Raw genomic sequence first — 19,767 nt, 5'->3', positions numbered from 1 at the left:
TAAATTTATTTCATTTATTTTATGATTATGAGTACACTGTAGTTGTACAGATGGTTGTGAGCCACCATGTGGTTGCTGGGATTTAATCTCAGGACCTTTGGAAGAACAGTCAGTGCTCTTTTAGTTTTTCGAAACAGGGTTTCTCTGTGTAGCCCTGGCTGTCCTGGAACTCACTCTGTAGACTTCAGTCTTGAATCACAGTAATCTTTGTATTCTAAACGCTGTGCTACAAGTAGCTTCAGTTCTTGTATAGAACAGAAGCATTTCATCTTTGAGGTGAGCTCCTTAAGTCTTGCCAAATTCCTTCAAAATTCTTTTTGGGATTTGTTCAAGGTTTCCTGATCCAAGAGTAAGATAATGTTTCTCCATTTATTCAAGCCATTGAGGAGCAGAATAGTTTTAACATATGGTTGATAAACATATTAATTTCTAGGTATCCTAGCCTTTTCTGGCTCTTTTTTTCTGTTACTATTATGAATGAGATTGTTTTCCCTACCTAAAAGTAAAGCTGATACCAGAAGAAGCTGTTGATCATACTAACCCTTCTCCGCTGGGGTTTCTCTAGTTGTATGTAGGCCAGGCAGGCCTTTCTCCATCAGATCCTCCTGTTTACTCAGTAGCTAGGATTACAAGCCTGTGTCACCACAGCTTGTAAGTTACAATAGCTTTTCAGTTTTGTCATGTGTTGCAGTCTTAATTATTTAAAGTTTTTGTTTCTTTTGTGGTTAGGCAGGGAACTGGAGGCCCCACCCCTTCTCTGAGTTCTGGGTTAGAGGTAGTGGGAGGAGGGAGAGAGGAGTAACAGGAAGGATGGTTCATTTTACCTCATATGGGTTGTGATTACTACCATGGTGTTACTGCATTTTTAGAAACTGTGAAATCCCAAGGTGCCTTAAAATGGGAGCGCTGAAATATTCCTCTGACAAATTGGATTGTCTGTTTGAATTTTTTTCAGTGAGCAACTCTTCATGCAGATGGCAGAGCTCATGGTCTCTGATGGCTGGAAGGACGCAGGTTATGAATATCTCTGCATAGATGACTGCTGGATGGCTCCCCAAAGGGATTCAAAGGGCAGACTTCAGGCAGATCCCCAACGCTTTCCTAGTGGAATCAAACACCTAGCTAACTACGTGAGTTTAGAGCTGATTGTTTATTTTTTATGGGTTTACGAAAGCTTATTATGAAACAGACCACATGATACTTTGAAAATGTACTGTTGTCTGAACAATAAATTATAGTGCTTACCAGGTGGAATTATCACATCAGCCTATAAACGCTTCACAATAGCTCCCAGGTCCTGTCATGGGGAAACATTTTATGCTGAAACCACTGAATCCTCTAGGCAAAAGGAGAGCATGGTTGTGACATGCATGCTTCTATTTCCACCTCAGCACGGGAGGCTACTGTGGTTATACTTTAAGTATATAGTTGAACTAGTGCCAGGCGGTGGTGGCGGCCCACGCCTTTAAGCGCTTGAGAGGCAGAGGCAGGCGGATTTCTGAGTTCGAGGCCAGCCTGGTCTACAGAGTGAGGTCCAGGACAGCCAGGGCTACACAGAGAAACCCTGTCTCGAAAAAAAAGTATGTAGTTGAACTATATACTTAGTGAATTTTTGAAAGATAAAAACAAATATTCTGGAGACTATTGAAAACAAATGAGGCCTGATACTAGCTAAAGGCAATGAAGGAAAAAGGGTCATTCTCCAAACCAGATGGACAAGTGAGATTGTACAACCAATGAGCAAGTACTGGGAGTTCAGCAACTGGCAAATTGCTAAAGGAGACATCAAGAGCCTGAGGATAGGATAACTTACTGGGATCCTTGCTTTACTGGAGCTCACCCAGACAGACGCCAGGAAGGCCAAGACTGGAGGAGTGTCAGAGAAGCTTAACTGAAATATTGTCACCCCTTTTTCAAGACAAATCTATCACCGTTTTGGAAAGAGACTCTTTAGGATCCCATGAGGAATGGGTTTTTTTCGAGACAGGGTTTCTCTGTGTAGCCCTGGCTGTTCTGGAACTCACTCTGTCGACCAGACTGGCCTCAGAACTCAGAAATCTGCTTGCCTCTGCCTCCCAAGTGCTGGGATTAAAGGTGTGTGCCACCACTGCCCAGCCTACTGTAGTCCATCTTTCTTCTCATTTTAGGTCCACAGCAAAGGATTGAAGCTAGGGATTTATGCAGATGTTGGGAATAAAACCTGTGCAGGTTTCCCTGGGAGTTTTGGATCCTATGACATCGATGCCCAGACATTTGCTGACTGGGGTGTAGATCTGCTAAAATTTGATGGTTGTCACTGTGACAGTATAGTATCCTTGGAGAATGGTATGTTTCTTTTTTTTAATTGCATTTTTAAAATATGTTAAAATCAACAAAGTAAGAATGATGTGTAGTGTGTGACTGTATTTGTGGGGATTTGTATGTGCTATGGTGCCTGTTGAGAAGTCAGAGGGCAACTTGCAGGGATCTGTTCTCTCTTTCCAACCATATGAGACCCAGGGATTAAACTCAGGTTGTCAGGCATGGCAGTAAGACTTTGGTAGCTGTACCATTTCATTAGCCAAATGGTATGTTTTCTCCAAGAGATTTAGCCATAATTATTTCTTGGCTTTTTGGTTAACATCAAGTAAAAGATCTAGCCAGAAATAAGAACTTGAGGCTATCATTAAGCTGAGCCTTCAAAGAGCCAATCTCTCCCCATTTCTCTTTTTTTCTTTCTTTCTCTTGTGTAGCCCTGGCAGTCCTGGAACCAGCTCTGTAGATCAGGCTGGCCTTGAACTCACAGAGATTGTCTTGCCTCTGCCTCTCGAGGGCTGGGATTCAAGTTTGAGCCACCACTACCCAGCCAAAGAAGTTGTCTCCATCATTTATTTTTCTATGTGGAATTCATACATGCCTACCATGACACGTGACATATACTGTGCACTTTTGATTCAAGGACTCTGAGAATACATTATAACTATTAATTATAACTAGGTCTCATTGTTTGTGAGAGCCCAGATAAAGAAGCATCTGACCTCTATCTTTTCTCTATGCCTATTGTCTCTGTACCACCTCCTCAGAGCAACCCAATAGTCACAATTCAAGCAGTTTCTAAAAAAGATTTGTTTATTTATTTAATGTACATGAGTACACTGTAGCTATACAGATGGTTGTTAGTCATCATGTGGTTGCTAAGAATTGAACCCAGGTCCTCTGCTTGCTCCAGCCCAAAGATTTATTTGTTGTTATATGTGAGTACACAGTAGTTGTCTTCAGACATAACAGAAGATGGTTGTGAGCCACCATGTGGTTGCTGGGATTTGAACTCAGGACCTTTGGAAGAGCAGTCAGTGCTCTTAACTGCTGAGCCATCTCTCCAGCCCCAATTTAAGCAGTTTTAAGCAGAGAGCAACCTGTCCCTGTCACTAGTTTATGTTTGTTTGTTTGTTTGTTTGTTTGAAGACAGGGTTTCTCTGTGTAACCCTAGCTGTCCTGGAACTCACTCTGGAGACCAGGCTGGCCTTGAACTCAGAATTCTGCCTGCCTCTGTCTCCCAAGTGCTGGGATTAAAGGCATGCACCACCACTGCCTGGCCACTAGTTTTAAATATAAACATGGACTTTCTAAGTGGCCTCTTCAGATACACAGCACTGGCTGGAAATCCCATTTTCCCTTATTTACCCATTGTTTTCCCCATACAGGTTATAGGTACATGTCCTTGGCCTTGAACAAGACTGGCAGAAGCATTGTCTATTCCTGTGAGTGGCCACTTTATTTGAGACCCTTTCATAAGGTGAGCCAGTGAGCCCAGAATTTTAACTTCAGAGCTTGAATACAAAGATGCACATCTTACCATCCTCACTGCTTGAAACTATGGCCTAAGCTGCCACCAACTAGGAAACCATCTTTGATTTTTCCTTTTCTTTCACCGTTCCATTCTGCCCACCCGAAATCCTGCCGGTATTTGATCCGAAGTGTCTCTTGATAGCACTCACTTCCAGTCATTCCATCCATGCTGGCCTTCCAGGCAGCTCTTATGTCATCCAGCTGACTCTGACAGCTTCATCCCTCTAGCTCTGCTCCCTTTCCTACCAGCACCTTTTCCCAGACAGCAGCAGAACTGTCTCCTGAAAAAATGTCAAGGGCCTCCCCGCTGTCTTCCCCATTGCACTTGGAATAAAATCAAACTCCATCAACATGCTTCTTGCCTGCCTCTAGCCTCCAACAGCTCTTTCCAGCAGGGCACTTTTTCCTTTCTGTGCATCATATACCATATTTACCCCATTGTATATTCACTATACATGGATAGTAATGGGTCACACAAAGACATTTTCATATAAGCCTATGATGATGTACTTCCTTCTTTTTTTTTTTTTCTTTCGAGACAAGGGTTTCTCTGTGTAGCCCTGGCTGTTCTGGAACTCACTCTGTAGACCAGGCTGGCCTCCAACTCAGAAATCTACCTGCCTCTGCCTCCCAAGTGCTGGGATTAAAGGTGTGCACCACCACTGTCCGGCCTGTACTTCCTTCTTGTCTCTTCCATGTCTTCCCCCAAGACTTTAAAAGGGGTTAGCTAATTATCATTGAAATCTGACCAGTTGCTCTATGCTTGGGTTTTCTCTACTTTAAAATAGCCTCTGCCCATTCACTCTGTAGGCATTAACTCTTTGGTTTTCCAGGGGAGAGGTCTTTAAGTATTTATGAATGAATCCATATTGTTTTCTTGAACCTTGGGCGGTCTAACTTTTTCCTTAGCATCTTAGACTATGGATGTCATACCTGTGAATATACACTTTGGTTCATTCCACAATTTACATGTTTCAGATTCCGATTTTATCGTGTTCCATAGTATCCCATATAACTTTACAGACTATTTTTTAACATTTAGTAGATCATTGTAATTAATTTATTAGCAACATAGCCACCTTAGGCGAGTTTACACATTACAGTAAAAACAAAGATCTTTTGCAATGCCAGTACTTAGACACCCGTTCAATGCATGTCCAACATAAATAGTATTAAAGTCACTTTATAAACAGGTACTTCAAATTAGATGTCCCACTTACATGAAGTGAACATCTGGTGAAATTCCCTTACATTTAGAACTCCAAAAAAGATGGTCAGGCTTTGTTATGGGAGACTTTTGATCCGTAGATCAGCAAAATCTCACAGGATAGTTTAGATTCTAAGAATTCTGTCTTTTTACAGCCCAATTATACAGATATCCAGTATTACTGCAACCACTGGAGAAATTTTGATGATGTTTATGATTCCTGGGAAAGCATAAAGAGTATCTTGGCCTGGACAGTAATAAACCAGAAGGAGATTGTTGAAGTCGCTGGACCAGGCAGCTGGAATGACCCAGACATGGTAAAGACCTGAACCCACCTGGTTTAAGAGGTAGCTTAAAGCCGGGCGGTGGTGGCCCACGCCTTTAATACCAGCACTTGGGAGGCAGAGGCAGGAGGATTTCTAAGTTCGAGGCCAGCCTGGTCTACAGAGTGAGGTCCAGGACAGCTAGGGCTATACAGAAAAACCCTGTCTCGAAAAACAAAACAAAACAAAAAAAACAACAAGAGGTAGCTTAAAGTGTTACAGCAGGCATTGTGTAGTTGCTTGGAGTCTCAGAGCGCCAGAGGCTAAGACCAGAGAGTTGCTCCAAATTCAAGGCCAAAAGGTTAGCTTGGTCCTTATCTCCAAAATAAGAAAAGAAAAAAAAACTATTGAGGGGTCCCTGCAGGTATCCAAGCAGGGACTCGAACCCACCAAAGAGATAAGAATGAAAACCTTGTCCATATTGACTTTGTCAACCTGGGTCAGACTTCGGGGAGTCTAGCGCCATTGTCAGCATATTTAAAACAAGGCGGCATTCCGGAAAAGGTTTCCAGGCAACAGTCTATCTGATTCTAGGTGCACAATAAAGCTCAAGGTGTAGCTACATAGAAACTCTTTTACACAGTCCATGTGACCAGGAGAGTGGGTTGTATAGCTAAGAGGCCTAGTGTGGGTTTCTCTGTATAATCTAGTGTGGTCTCTGACCAATAGCACAGAGGTCAGCAGGCTATAAAGTACATGTGACATCTCCACTAAGGATGGGTAATCTAGGGAGAGAAGGGTGTGAGATAATCATTCTATGGAATTTGGGTGAGGTCTGCTTCTACAAATAGCAAAAAGGTCACCAGGTTGTTGACAAAATCTTCTCCCAGCCTTCTGGGTAGGAAAACTGGTAATCTTATCGCCTCCATTGAGAAGAGGGCCCCGAGTGTTTCACATTCCTGGTTTTCAGACAAGGACCTCTGTGTCCCCAACAAAAACAACAGAAACCCAATCAGTTGAATATTCTCCCACCTGACTTATTCTATCTTTGTCCTAGTTAGTGATTGGCAACTTTGGCCTCAGTTGGGACCAGCAGGTAACGCAGATGGCCCTCTGGGCCATCATGGCAGCTCCTTTACTCATGTCCAACGATCTCCGACAAATCAGCTCTCAAGCCAAAGCTCTGCTTCAGAATGAGGATGTAATTGCCATCAACCAAGACCCCTTGGGCAAGCAGGGGTACTGTTTTAGAAAGGTAAGGGAGAAAATTGGCCAGAGAACATACCCTGCATTAAAGTGTATGATTTACAGTATTTTGTGATGGCCTTTTAATACTCAAGTACAAAATTATCTCAAGCCTAACTCTGCTAAATGAGGACATGACTGACCTTTTTCCTCTTATTATTTTTTCCCTTGAATTTGATAACAGAGTGATTAATAATAAGATTTTTGCCAGAACTATTACTTTCAAGACAGAATTTTTCTGTTTTAGTTCTGGCTATCCTGGAACTAGCTCTGTTGGCCAGGCTTCTTGTGGGGGTGTCTGTCTTGTGGGGTGTCCGCCAGAGAAGACTTCTTTGACACAGATTTAAGCCGATAGGGAGACTTTATTAGCCAGCTGATAACTACACTTGGGTGTTTGGAATCCCAGAGTAGCCCAGAGCCTTTATCAGGGTGAGCCTTTAAGCATAAATCCTCGCCCTAGGTGGACATACGGAACACTTAGCCAGAATTTGAACCACAGAAGCCAAAAGACAAAGTATATTTAGAGACTTTCCTAGAAGTATATGAACCATTTTGGTGGATGAGGTTTTCTTTTTTCTTTCTTTTTCGTTTTTTGAGACAGGGTTTCTCTGTGTAGCCCTGGCTGTCCTGGAACTCACTCTGTAGACCAGGCTGTCCTGGAACTCACTCTGTTTATCAGGCTGTCCTTGAACTCAGAAATCCACCAGCCTCTGCCTCCCAAGTGCTGGGATTAAAGGTGTGTGCCACAACACCCAGCATTACTTTTAAAATTTCTAAAATATACTGCTGGCTTTCTTTTTTTTTTATGTATGTGAGTACACTGTCACTGTCTTCAGACTCACTAGAAGAGGGCATCAGATCTCATTAAGGATGGTTGTGAGCCACCATGTGGTTGCTGGGATTTGAACTCAGGACCTCTGGAAGAGCAGTGCTCTTAATTGCTGGCTTTCTTTTATTTATTTATTTTTTTGTTCTCCAAGTACATGATAGTTCTGCTAATAAGGCTAATTATGAAATATGGCTATAGTGATGAGGTTACCACAAATTCATACTTCTTTTCTTGGCTTTTCAGGAAAAGCAGGTGGAGGTCTGGGAACGGCCACTCTCAAACTTAGCCTGGGCTGTGGCTCTGAGGAACCTGCAGGAGGTTGGTGGACCTTATCCTTACACCATCCAGGTTTCTTCCCTGGGTAGAGGACTAGCCTGCAACCCTGGCTGTATCATCACTCAGCTTCTCCCCGAGAAAGTGCATCTAGGCTTCTATGAATGGACTTTAACCTTAAAAACTCGAATAAATCCCTCAGGCACTGTTTTGCTTCGGTTAGAAAGATTTTAAATAAAGTATCCCAAAGACATTGCCCTTAAAAGCTACTTTTCAAGGTAGGCTTTTGAAATTGAGTACTCCTGTGCCAGGCACTGTAACAGATGCTTGCCTTTTAAATCTTCACATCCCTGAAGCAGGTGTTTATCTACTGTAATCTTTACAGCTAGGTCAAAAGCAACAAAAAACCTTGAGAGTTTAATGTGTGGTTCAAGTGTCTTGCCTATATGTATGTATGAGTTCCATATACATACCCGGTGCACAGGAAGTCAGAAGGGGAATGGCATTCTCTGGAATAGAGCCTGAGACCTCTGTAAAGAACAAGCGCTCTTCATCAGCGAGCGCTCTAGCACCTAGAGCCAGGATTTAAAGCTAAGCCAACTAGACACATATTATTACTTGGGGGTACTTGGCATGCACTGCTTAGTCTTGTACAAAGGAAAAAAAAAATTAAAAGTCAGCTTCCTCAGTTACAAACTGCCAGGCAACAGGCTGGGTGTGGTTCACTCCCAGTACTTGGAAGACAAGGTGTGAGCCCAGGTTATGCCCTAGAGCTTAGAAAAGCAGATAGGGGCGGTGGTGGTGCACGCCTTTAATCCCAGCACTTGGGAGGCAGAGGCAGGCGGATTTCTGAGTTCGAAGCCAGCCTGGTTTATAGAGTGAGTTCCAGGACAGCCAGGGCTACAGAGAAACCCTGTCTCGAAAATACAAAAAAAGAAATGCAGATAGGGTTACTTGTATTTACCACTGGTGACTGGCTACAATGATACCCTAAAAACTGTCCTGGACCGGCTGTGGTGGTGCACGCCTTTAATCCCAGCACAGAGAAACCCTGTCCTGGTGAAAAACTGGGGGGATTCAGGCCATCAGGATGTTCAGGTGTTTACATAAAGCCAGTATGGTGGTGTTCCATGCCTAATTCCAGCACTTGGGAAAGATAGGGCCAGCCTAGTCTACAGAGAAATCCAGGGGAGGAACTGAGGGACACTTCAACAATCTAAAATAAAACAAGGCATGTATGGGATCGCTCTATGCTCCCTTCACATACTCCTTCTGGGGTGGGAACATCCTCTTGGGGATGGACTTAAGTCTGGACTGACTAGGCCCAAGACTTTAGCCCTTGGGAGGCAGAGGCAGGTGGATTTCTGAGTTCAAGGCTCTGAGTTCCAGGACAGCCAAGGTTACACAGCCAGGGCTACACAGAGAAACCCTGTCTTGAAAAAGTCTCTACTTTTGATAACTAGTAACCGTGAATTTAGACACCAAGTAGGATCCCAACAAGTCCTATTTCACAGCACTCAACAAGATTCAATCCTAGAGCAGAGCTCAGGCACCAAGCACAAACTTCAAGTTTTCATTTATTCCCTCACAAAAGACCAACTGCAATCAAAGGGGGTAAAAGGTCAAGATTTTATTGTCTTCGTAACAAAAATCGGCTTAGAACTGGATCACTTGGCCCTGGAAAAAGGAAAAGAAGAACAAGGTGTGTGTTTTGTAATTTTTAAGGAACCTTCTTCACACAATCCATGGCCCTGTGTTCAATCCTAGCCACAGCCAAAATCTAAGTACTGAAATCCTAGAAGCCATTTCATGGTGTTCAAAATTTTACATGTGTCTAATAAAGCATATGCCAGATTCCACACAACATAATAAAATACTTATGGTCCCAAGCATTTCAGATATGTGATATGTAACTTCAGCTGTGGATGATTATGTTGGAGGGTACCCCTTGTACACTGGGGCCTGAAACAGCTAACAGTACAAAAAGAGTACCTTTCTCTTCTTGTCACCTCCCAATTCAAAATGCTTGCATCTCTTAATAGCCAGCATCCTCTTAGATCTGCAGTTGGGCTCAACACACTCCAGTCTCAGCACAATCTTCTTTGTAGTTTTAGCCTAGAAAAGATATGAAGTCATCAAATCACTCACAAAATTACTTTTTGCCACAATCTGTATTTAGCTATGGAGTTTTAAAAGAAAACTCCAGAAGCCTATGATTTTAAGAGAAAACCTAGCTGGGTGGTGGTGGCACACGCCTTTAATCCCAGCACTTGGGAGGCAGAGGCATGTTGCCTGCTCTACAGAGTGAATTCAGGGCTATACAGAGAAACGCTGCCTAGGGGTGGTGGGGTGGGAAATAAAGCTTTTGGAATTTATAAAGGTTAAGACTGATCAATTTCCTTAAAACTTTCATTAATGTACATTTTTCTGGACTGTTGAGTACACTTGCTCCCTATTAATAATCAACTGAGTCCACGATTATGGCCAGAGTTTTGCTGCTATTTGGCATTTTGAAAGTTGAAAGGCATCAATTTTCCACACAAGTTGGCTGGACATTTAAATGAATGTTTCCATTACCCAAGCAGCTTAAACATTCTAAGTTCTAAGACTTTTAGGACACATTCCGACGATTCTAGAGTCAGATCTGGGTTGAAGTCCAGAGAACTTTACTGTGGTCCACACTAAGGCAATGCTTGCAAACAAGGAATGACAAAAATCAAAGTCCTTACCACAATAAGAAATGTCAGTAATCACTAACCTTTTTGCGGAAAATCGGCTTAGTCTGCCCACCATAGCCGCTCTGTTTCCTGTCATAACGCCGCTTTCCTGGGAAAAAAAGTTATCTGTTATGGTATACTACAGGTCCTAAGTCAAAACAGTCACAAGGAAAAGTTACGTTTAAATTTGAGGCTGCCCTGCATTGAGAAAGAGTCCTACCTAAGGGGAGGAGGATACATGGACTTGTCACATCAAAGTCAAATCATTGAGTTTGGCATGCCAGGGAGCAGGTACAACCCTACCTCTTGAGAGGCCGGGGCAGGAAGACTGCTTATTCCAGGCCAGCCTGCCTTACAGAGAGGGGAGGGCTCCGGTCTTTATCGCTCAACTACCCACCCACACACCACCGAATTACATCTAAGCAGCTTACCCTGGGCATACAAAGAATCCTTGCCCTTCTTGTACTGTGTCACCTTGTGGGGTTGGTGCTTCCCACATTTCTTGCAGAAGGTCCGGCGGGTCTTAGGAACGTTCACCTAGTAGAAATAAAGTGTTCAGAACGCAGTTACCGGACCACAATGGCCGAGTCCTCGCAGGATGCAAATAAAGCTGATTTATCCTACAATTACTCACTAACACACAACGACCATGTAGCTCTTAAAAGTAGTTGCAGTCCAACGCGCCATCAAACAGCACATCCACCCACCGCTAAGTCACGCCACCCGGTCAATTCCTCCACCCATAACTCGGTTTCCTATGTGTCGCTTTCTGCTATACTAGGTTTCTTGGGTACATCGAGGTCATGCCAGAGCCCAGATGCGCCCTGGGATGGTACCGGACGCGCTGGGTACAAGGATTAAACTGGATGCTATCAAAACCCAACAGACGATCATACCATGTTCGCAGGAGCGCTATCAGCTCAGAAAGAGAGAAGCTAGAGCAGCAACGGAAGTTTATAGGAGGTGCCTGGGTGCACTTCCTCAGAGCCGTGGGAGACAGCGACCATAGAGTCTGTGTGGAGGGATCTCAGCATAGCGCCCCCGTATGGCTGGATGATTTGTTTTAGCTGCAAACGCGAGTTGCAGCCAAGGTTCTGCCTAGGCTCTGCAGCAATCAGCTCCACTTCCTCCCTCCCAGCGCCAGTAATGGCTTTATCCCTATTGGCGAGGATGTTGCAGTTTAGTAGCTTACGCGAAGAAAGCAGTTCTCTCCCCAGACTCAAATCACCCGTGCTGGAGCCGAACCGGGACTAGGATCAAGTGGAGGGGGTCCTTCACCTCAGCATAACATTCTTGTTCCACTTCAAGGAGACTGGAATGATCTTTTCGCAGCAAAGTGTGGCTCAAGGAAGCCCCGGGACGGAGCTAATTACTTCAGTTCCTTTCTCACGGGATCAGTGTGTCCACATGTTTATTTAGTGTCTATTCTATTTCAATGTTGTAGGAACAGAACAAGGTAATTGAATGTGCTCATCAATGTCCAATCCCAGGCTAAGTACATTGGAGAAAAGGAACAATAAAAGCAGAGGTCTTTTTGTTTTTGTTATTATTGTTGTTTGTTTGTTTGCTTGTTTGTTGGGGGTTTGGTTTTTCGAGACAGGGTTTCTCTGTGTAGCCTTGTCAGTCCTGGAACTCACTCTGTAGACCAGGCTGGCCTCGAACTCAGAAGTCCACCCGCCTCTGCCTCCCAAGTGCTGGGATTAAAGGCGTGTGCCGGCAAAAGCAGTTGTCTTTTAGCTGAGGAACTAAATTGGCTAATTTGGTTCTGAAAACTGGCAGTGAATTTACCCAGCTTCTGAAGTCCTCGGGTCAACAAAGCAAACATACTTCAGCACTTTGCTTCCCTGAATACGTGGCAGCAGGCATGCATGACATTACGAGGTAGTCCAGTAGAGAAAGACTGAAGGGTGCTAAATTTTAAAGTAGATTTTCAGAGTAATTCTAGGAGAAAGATGGTAACGCTCCTTCCATTTTCCAGGTGAGGAAATTGGTGGAATTGGTTTTCCAGTGGCATGTGAAACCATTTGTCCAGTGTCAGAAACAGTGTATTCAGAATGCATACCCCCCACGTGTTATGACTCCAGAACCTAGTTTCCTTTTAACATCACATAACATTACTATCATGGCTTGTGTATTATAACAGCTATCTTTGTGACAGAGAGGACCTCATGAATCCCGGGCTGCCCTTAAACTCACTTACATAGCTGAAGATGGCTGTGAATTTCTGATCCTTGTCCTGAATGGTGGTGGCCACAGGTATGTACAACTGTATCTGGTTTATGCCTGCCTCTCTGAATCCTGTCCTTCTCAGGAGCTGCTTACCAATACCAGTATTTACCAAATGAGGAGACTGAGGCACTTATTCAAAAGTCACACACATGGTTGTTTTGAAGCTGGGATTCTGTCTTAAGCCATTTAATAGGATCTAGCCCTAGCCTTAGCCAGTGTATTACACAGGAAAAGAGAGGCAACTACAGGCAGACAAACGGGCCAGAATGCAGAAGGGGGCAGCATTCTGAAGCTAGGAGCTAATGGTAGGAGACTCTGAAGTATCCTGCTTGCATAACGCTCCAGAGAGCAGCTGATACTTCGTCCACCCCCATTTTTGTTGGATGATCTCCTGGGGTTAAGATAATAATAATGTCCTTGTCTGCTACATTTTTTTTTTTTTTACCAACCCACCAGCTGAAGTCTAGCAGGATTGTCCTCTCTCTAGTCCCTTAAAAAGTTTCACTGGCCTTTAGGGAGTTTCTAAAGTTTTTATTTGTCTGTTTTTGTTTTACATGTAAGTGATCTGGAGATAGAAAGACAATTAGCCTTCTTCATCTAATCAAGCTTGGTTCTTTTTTATCATTCCCTGTGTGATATAGTTGGGGGGGGGATTTTTTTATTTTAAAATATTTAGTTGATAAAATTGCATGTGTTTAAGGTATATAATGTGATGATATTTACTCATCTTGTATAATAACTGCCACAGTCAAATTAACACATCTATTACCATCAATAGGTTTGTGTGTGTGTGTGTGTGTGTGTGTGTTGAAGACACTTAAGTCTGCTCTCTTATCTAACCTCAAGTACACAATTGAGTACTAATACAGTCTCCACGTTGCCTATTAAACCTCCAGAAGTTACGATTTGTTTAGCACAATGTTTCTGTTTTCTACACTTCTGTGCTTATTACTTTCCCCTAAAATGAAGCACCGAGAATTGAAGACAGGACTCTAGTTAGAGTCTTAAGTTCTCGGTGCTTCAAGACTAGAAGAGATTCACTTTCCTCTAGACAGTTTACTTCTAGGAAAAAAAAAAAGGCTCAATGTTGCCTTAACTTTCCTCTCAACCATTTTTGTTTTGGACTTGCCATTTCTTTTAGTTGCTGTCAGCAAAGCCCTGGTGCCATTTCCACAAGCCCTCTGGCCACCACCTGGAGGTATTTGAATTTCAAAGTTGGAACCTAGTTGTGAGTCCTCTCTCTTCATCCTGGGAAATACATTGTTGAGTTTGACCTCTTAAGCCAAATGAAGAAGGTCTTTTTTAATATTAATTGCCCTGATTCATCAAGTACACAGCCTTTCACGATTTATACAACACATTTATTGGGCTACTTTATCTTCCTCACAGCTGTTTACTACAGATGCCAACATCAGAACCTTATATCACATTGTATTGAAGGGTATGCATGTGGGCATGCCACAACATGAGTGTGGAAGTCAGGAGGACCACTAATGGCAATCACTTCTCTCCTTCCTTGGGTATTGGATGTAAGTCATCAGACTTGGCAGCCAGTACTTTACCTGCTGACCCAAATCCATGGGGGAATAATTGGAAAGTTCACGAGCTTCTTTGTTCTCACTACTTTGGGATAATCCTATTGGTATGAATGAGGGTGCTGGGTGAGTGGTTGTGACCAAAGGGTGAAAAAGTTCCTACCTTTATTCTGCCTTTTGCCTTTGCTTCCCTGTCTAATTTCCCACGGTGCTGTTATTAACTTCCAATTCCCACCCCAAGCGAACCGTTAGAAATGATGGAGCATGTGACAAGAAGCATCTAACTGAAGAAAAAGGGAGGTATGGCGAGTGTCTATAGTCACTCCGTTGGTGACTGGCACAAGCTACGTCATGTGACTAAGGAAAGGTCATAACTCGTCAATTTAGTAGGGAGAGCCATAATAACACTTGGTGTCCATTGATCTTTACCAATGTAGTGATTTTTCAATTTGCCATTCTACAAATGCTTTTAAAAATATCCCAGTGCTAAGCCGGGCGTTGTGGCGCACGCCTTTAATCCCAGCACTTGGGAGGCAGAGGCAGGTGGATTTCTGAGTTCGAGGCCAGCCTGGTCTACAGAGTGAGCTCCAGGACAGCCAGGGCTATACAGAGAAACCCTGTCTCAAAAAACCAAAAAAAAAAAAAAAATATCCCAGTGCTTTCCAAATTCTGACCAATTGTTGGGATCAATAATATATTTCTGTATTATGGTGTAATGTCTCTGTAAGTCATTTTCTAAGAAAGCATTTTTCTTCTGCAGAAGAAAATTCTATATGAATTCTATGAATTCTATGAATATTCTATATGAAGTTCTATATTCAATATGAAAGTGGCCCATGACAGAAGAAGACAAGATCAGTCACCAAGGCCTCTGCCACTATCATGTAGCAAATGTTGGCTACATTTCTTTAAGGGAATCCTCAGGGAGAAGAAGGAAGCTGGGACACAAACTCGGGACCTGCTCAAGGAACATTCAGGCTTTAAAGAACAGGAAATTCTAGTCTTGTTTATTAGTTGACAGAATCAAAGAAAATATTGTATCTTGTTTATCTTGGAGGAAAAAAAAATGAGACAGACTCTCCTATGATGTCCAGGCTTTGAACTGGTGATCGTCCTGTCCCACATCACCCCAGTAGCTGGGATTATAAATTTTTTTTTAGCATGGCTCAGCTCATAAGGCTGAATTTTGAAGGTAGAATGTTCACGAAAGAACGTTTGAAAAAAAAATGGGGAAGGGCACGAGTCTTTGTGTGGGTTTATATTCAGGCATCTTTATCTGCAGAAGAAAAATGCTTTCTTAGAAAATGACTCAGCAGGGAAGTCTTGTCTCTACCTCTGTCAGGCTATGTATTTCAGGGTCTCGGAGTGAGCCTTCTTTGTCCTCCAAGTTGAATTGTGTGATCCTGACTCTCCCCTACTGAAGACCTTAAAGACACTGGCATCTCTCTTCTTTCTGTGCTGATCATCCCCCACAGTCCTTTAGGTACGTCTTTCTTTGCCCCAGGGAGGGTAGTCTGATGACCTGGTTGTTGAGCCCAGCCCCATCATCTTAGGAGACTCAACCACCCCCCAGTAATGGGAAGAAAGAGTCTCAGAGCTGGACTCTTGCGTGTGAAGAGGTCCCAGGCAAATGCGGGGTGGGGAGAGTTGTGGGGAGCGGAATAGGGACAGTAGCTCTCGGAACCAGATACCATATTGCTAAGAAGAAGAAAAAAAGGCATTGGTTTAAGTCAGGAAACAAAAAAAGGGAACTGAGTGGCTGTGAAAGGGTGGGGTTTGCTCAGACTGTCCTTCCTCTCTGGACTGTTAAGAATATGTCTCCAGGACCAGAGTCTTCACAGATCGAGTCCCACCTTCCAAGTCCCGGCATCTCACTGCGTCTGGGGAGCTACCTGCATTAAGTCAGAACTGAGGTGGGTCTGGGCTGAGGTAGGGCCTGGGCAGCAGCCATAATTACATCTGGTGGAACTCTCAAAGGTCAGACAGGAAGCGTGGCTGATTCCATATAACTACTGGTGGAGGACGCTCATGGAGAGTGGGAGTGTCACCAGCAGAAGGCCCTGATATTCCTTTCCCATGATGGAGGGAAGATAAAGGTCTTCTGAAGACGGCGAGTATGGATGGGGTGGTTATAGGAAGAGGAAAGGCTGACCATCGGAAAAGGTAGCAAATGTTGGAAGGGAGCTAGCTCCGTAGCTCTCGATGGGAAAGCCACTACAGGCAGCAGCAAGGTAAAAAGCAAGCCATTTTTCACGAAACACTGTCTAAAGACACGAAATGTATCCATGTTTCAATGAGAACCTTAGAAGAAGGAGCTCTAAGAGGCCGCTTCAGTTGGCAAAAAAAAAAAAAAAAAAAAAAAAAAAAAAAAAAAAAACCAACTGAAATAGCTCTCAGTTTCAACTCAGTGCGTCTCAAACGACAGTGCTAACTGAGGAAAAGTCTGTCCTCCACAGGGTGGAGGCAACTTGTCTTTGCCTGCAACGGGCCAAATAGTACCAGGATGAGAGCTGGCTCTTAGGAAGGATTGTGTGGAGGCTGGGGCAGCCTCGTGGTAAGAGTGGGTAGGAAACAGAGCCAGCAGAATGCAGCCTCTGCCTCAGCTGAGACAGTGTGGCCAACCCGTGAAGTCTCCGGAAAGGTGTTTCCTCTTACAGTTACCTACCATGTGCATGGCTGCCTTTTCTCTTGACTTCATTATTTCTCCTCTCATTTCCTTTCTGCTCCCACTGCTCCCTCTTCCTTTGCTGGCCAGTATCCCCTGATCCAGAATCAGCACTTTAACAGCCTTTAAATTGCATCCAATTTGTCTTGCCCCTTTCTCTTCAGGCTCCTTTGTCTTTTCTCTTACCACCTCCCCACATGCCTGTTACTTTGCTCTGGAAGGTTATTGCCAGGATTTCAAGTGTAAAGAAATGTGAAGTGGTTAAGGCCCCTGGAAAGAGTAAGGGCTAGAGGATCTCTTCAGTTTAGTTTTACCTGAGTCCTGCCAGTGCCCAGTACGGTGCCTAGGGGCAAATAGAGTGAATTTTGACTCTGTTCAGATCAAGCTGATGGAGACATTCTGAAATGAGCCTCTAGACATCCAGTGGAATCAGAGAGCCTCCTCACTACCCAGGTCTCCAGGTTGGAAGGTTTACCCCAGGCCAAGCATTTCCTCGGGGAGAGCAGCAGCTGTCCAGAGGCTGAGGGTGAGGTGGGTACACGCAGCTCCAAGGCCTATCCATCCCCTTTCTGTTAGGTATATGCCTTAGCTCTGTTCCCTTCCCTCATCTTGCATGCCACACTTCTGAGGCAAGGGCTCTATTGCCTTTCTCAATTATTTGAAATAAGCCACAAAATGCAAATTGTCATGGAAACCTAAAGTATTACAGCTTTGCAGTATCCCTTTAAGGTCCCTTAAGGCTTGCCTTGGCCACTGTAGACTGTATCTTTTTATTTGGAGGTAAGGTCTTGCCTACCTAGCCAAGGCTACGTAGCCCAGACTAGTGTTGAACTTGTGGTCCTTCTGCCTTCTTCACCTGCATGCTCGGATTACATGAGGACATTGCCACATCCACCTGACTTCTATGTTATTGAGGCTGTTTAATCTATTTGTTGCCTATTACTGTTGATGTTTTGTTTAGAGTCTTTGCAAATGCCTTCTGGGGGAGCACTAGTATAACTTTCCGTCTGCTTGTCCGGTCTTGGTGCAATTTAAACAGGCACTATGATTTCTTGTTTCCATCTGAGCAAATTTCCTATAAAGTATCTTGTCAGTGTTCTGGAGCCATAGCAGGAAGTCACTTAGATACAAGGGGGAGGATAGGTCGTATGAAACCCAAAGTTTGGATGTTCTCCAAAACAGTCATCTGTCTCAGTGTCTCTACTTTTCCCTCAGCAGCGCTGAGCTCTCATCGCTGAACCCCTGAAGATAAGGGATGGCTAGACTTCAGAGAATAACGGAACACAAGAAAAGCTAGAGGAGGTAGCACAGACTTGTAATCCCAACACTCAAGAGGCTGAGGCAGGAGGGTTGCCTGGAGTTCCAGACCAACCTGAATTACAGAGGAAGACCTTGTTTCAAGGAGGAAGGGAAGGAGGAGTAGGGGAGGAAGTAGCTGTTGTTATGGAGGCGACTTTGAGTTTTTTGTACACCAAACCTGCTTGGTTATGCATGAAGCCATCAGGGGAGGGGGAGGGGACACACCTCTGAGGAGCCTGAAACAATTGGGCCACGTGTAACTTTCAGTTTGTTACCGAGGTTTATGTACAGTAATTGAGTATCGTCTTAGAACTTTATAAACCTGGAATGTCTAACCAAGGGCATCCCTCCCCACTGCCCACCATCTCTCTAAAAGCCCTCTTCAAAGAAGCCTCAAAATGCAAAAACTTCGGGTTATACTGGTTCTTTGAACCCTAGCTGTTCTCACTGCTGACCCTCACCAAAATGAAAATAAAGCCTCATTCCTATAAAGAAATTTTAGAAACAAGAATGTGATTCAATTCTATTTAATTAAAATACGTTTTTAAATGTTAACAAATTCAGATAAATTGAAATCATGTAACTTTTCTCATCATAATGCAATAAAAGTTTTTTAAAAATAGAAATTTTAGAGAGCTATGAGGATTTGAGTTTTAGACAACTGGAGGACTAAAATAAACCAGCTTTGTGGAAAAGTTAGTGTAGAATAAAGCCAGAGTTTAAAAAAAATGACTGAGAATGATGTGAAAATGAAGTAAAGATGTAGAGGAACAGAACTCAGTCTCTCAAAGCATGCTGTTAGGAGCAGAAATTAGTACACGATTTCTGGAGAGTAGTTTGGCAATATGTAGCAAAATGTACACATAATTTTTCCCATTTCTTTATATATTGTGGTGTGTGTGTGTGTGTATTTATGGTATGCGTGCCTGTTTGTATGTATGTTTATGTCTATGTGTACATGGTATATGTGTGGTTTCATGGTGTATATGTGTATATATGTGTGTGTGTGTGTGTATGTCAGTACAAATATGACATATGTGTCCGTATTTGGGATGTGTGTGGGTATTTGTGTGTGGTGTCTGTATGGTGAGTATGCGTTCACAAGTGTGTGCTGATGCCTTCAAAGAGTGTCAGAGTTATAGGATGCTATAACTGGCTTGATATGGATGCTGGAAACTGAACTTGGGTCCTCTGGAAGAGCAGCAAGCACCCTTCTTACCTGCTGAGCCATCTCCAATTCCTCCTCCTCATAGTATTATTATTATTGTTGTTCTTTCTCTTGTTATTTAGATTTTGAGACAGGGTTTTGCTGTGTAGCCCAGGCTGACCTTAAACTCACTATGTGATCCTCCTGCCTCAGCCTCCTGAATGCTGAGATGACACTCATACTTCACAGCCATGCCTAGGAGTAAGAGTAAACAAGAATCTCAGAACCTTTTTTTGGCAAGAAGTATGTTGCATGGATGGATGAATGGATATATGGATAATCTTAAATATAAGCAAACTACACATGACATATGCAATATGATTTCAACTATAATAAGAAAAGTGCACAGAAAAAAATGAAAAAAGATGCCAAAATTCTAACACATCTATCTAAATATAAAGTTTGTAATTGATTTTTTTAATTAATTAATTAATTAGGTTTTTTGAGACAGGGTTTCTCTATATAGCCCT

General features: G+C 43.3%; 3 protein-coding genes across 6 annotated transcripts in view; 2 read left to right on the top strand and 1 right to left on the bottom strand.

The window, feature by feature from the left end:
* Positions 1-7,901, top strand: part of Gla (galactosidase alpha) — an 11,498-nt gene extending 3,597 nt beyond the window's left edge. The window contains exons 2-7 of the mRNA XM_031368147.1: positions 956-1,130; positions 2,148-2,325; positions 3,684-3,775; positions 5,191-5,352; positions 6,356-6,553; positions 7,616-7,901. Coding sequence (XP_031224007.1) covers positions 956-1,130; positions 2,148-2,325; positions 3,684-3,775; positions 5,191-5,352; positions 6,356-6,553; positions 7,616-7,879 — 1,069 coding nt within the window. The 3' untranslated portion in view covers positions 7,880-7,901. The remainder of the gene's footprint in view (positions 1-955; positions 1,131-2,147; positions 2,326-3,683; positions 3,776-5,190; positions 5,353-6,355; positions 6,554-7,615) is intronic.
* A 1,308-nt stretch (positions 7,902-9,209) lies between these two features.
* Positions 9,210-11,344, bottom strand: Rpl36a (ribosomal protein L36a). Its single transcript, XM_031368266.1, has 5 exons — positions 11,259-11,344; positions 10,794-10,899; positions 10,404-10,471; positions 9,638-9,760; positions 9,210-9,322 (listed from the first exon to the last, which is right to left on the bottom strand). Exons 1-5 carry the CDS (start codon positions 11,259-11,261, stop codon positions 9,302-9,304), a joined length of 321 nt encoding a protein of 106 aa, XP_031224126.1. The 5' UTR covers positions 11,262-11,344; the 3' UTR covers positions 9,210-9,301.
* A 102-nt stretch (positions 11,345-11,446) lies between these two features.
* Btk (Bruton tyrosine kinase) overlaps positions 11,447-19,767 on the top strand; it is a 46,384-nt gene continuing 38,063 nt past the window's right edge. Inside the window, exons 1-3 of one of the 4 annotated variants that reach the window (XM_031367922.1) lie at positions 11,447-11,818; positions 12,506-12,618; positions 15,483-15,609. The gene's annotated coding sequence lies outside the window, so the exon portion shown is untranslated. Of the gene's footprint in view, positions 11,819-12,377; positions 12,619-14,099; positions 14,121-15,468; positions 15,610-15,875; positions 16,040-19,767 lie in introns of those variants that run through there. The other 3 variants (XM_031367930.1, XM_031367939.1, XM_031367911.1) reach the window with 3 other exon arrangements.

The sequence above is a fragment of the Mastomys coucha genome, chromosome X (assembly GCF_008632895.1).
Source record: "Mastomys coucha isolate ucsf_1 chromosome X, UCSF_Mcou_1, whole genome shotgun sequence".
NCBI lineage: Eukaryota > Metazoa > Chordata > Mammalia > Rodentia > Muridae > Mastomys > Mastomys coucha.
The sequence above is the reverse complement of the archived record's forward strand: the minus strand, read 5'-3'. Positions and strand labels throughout refer to the sequence as shown.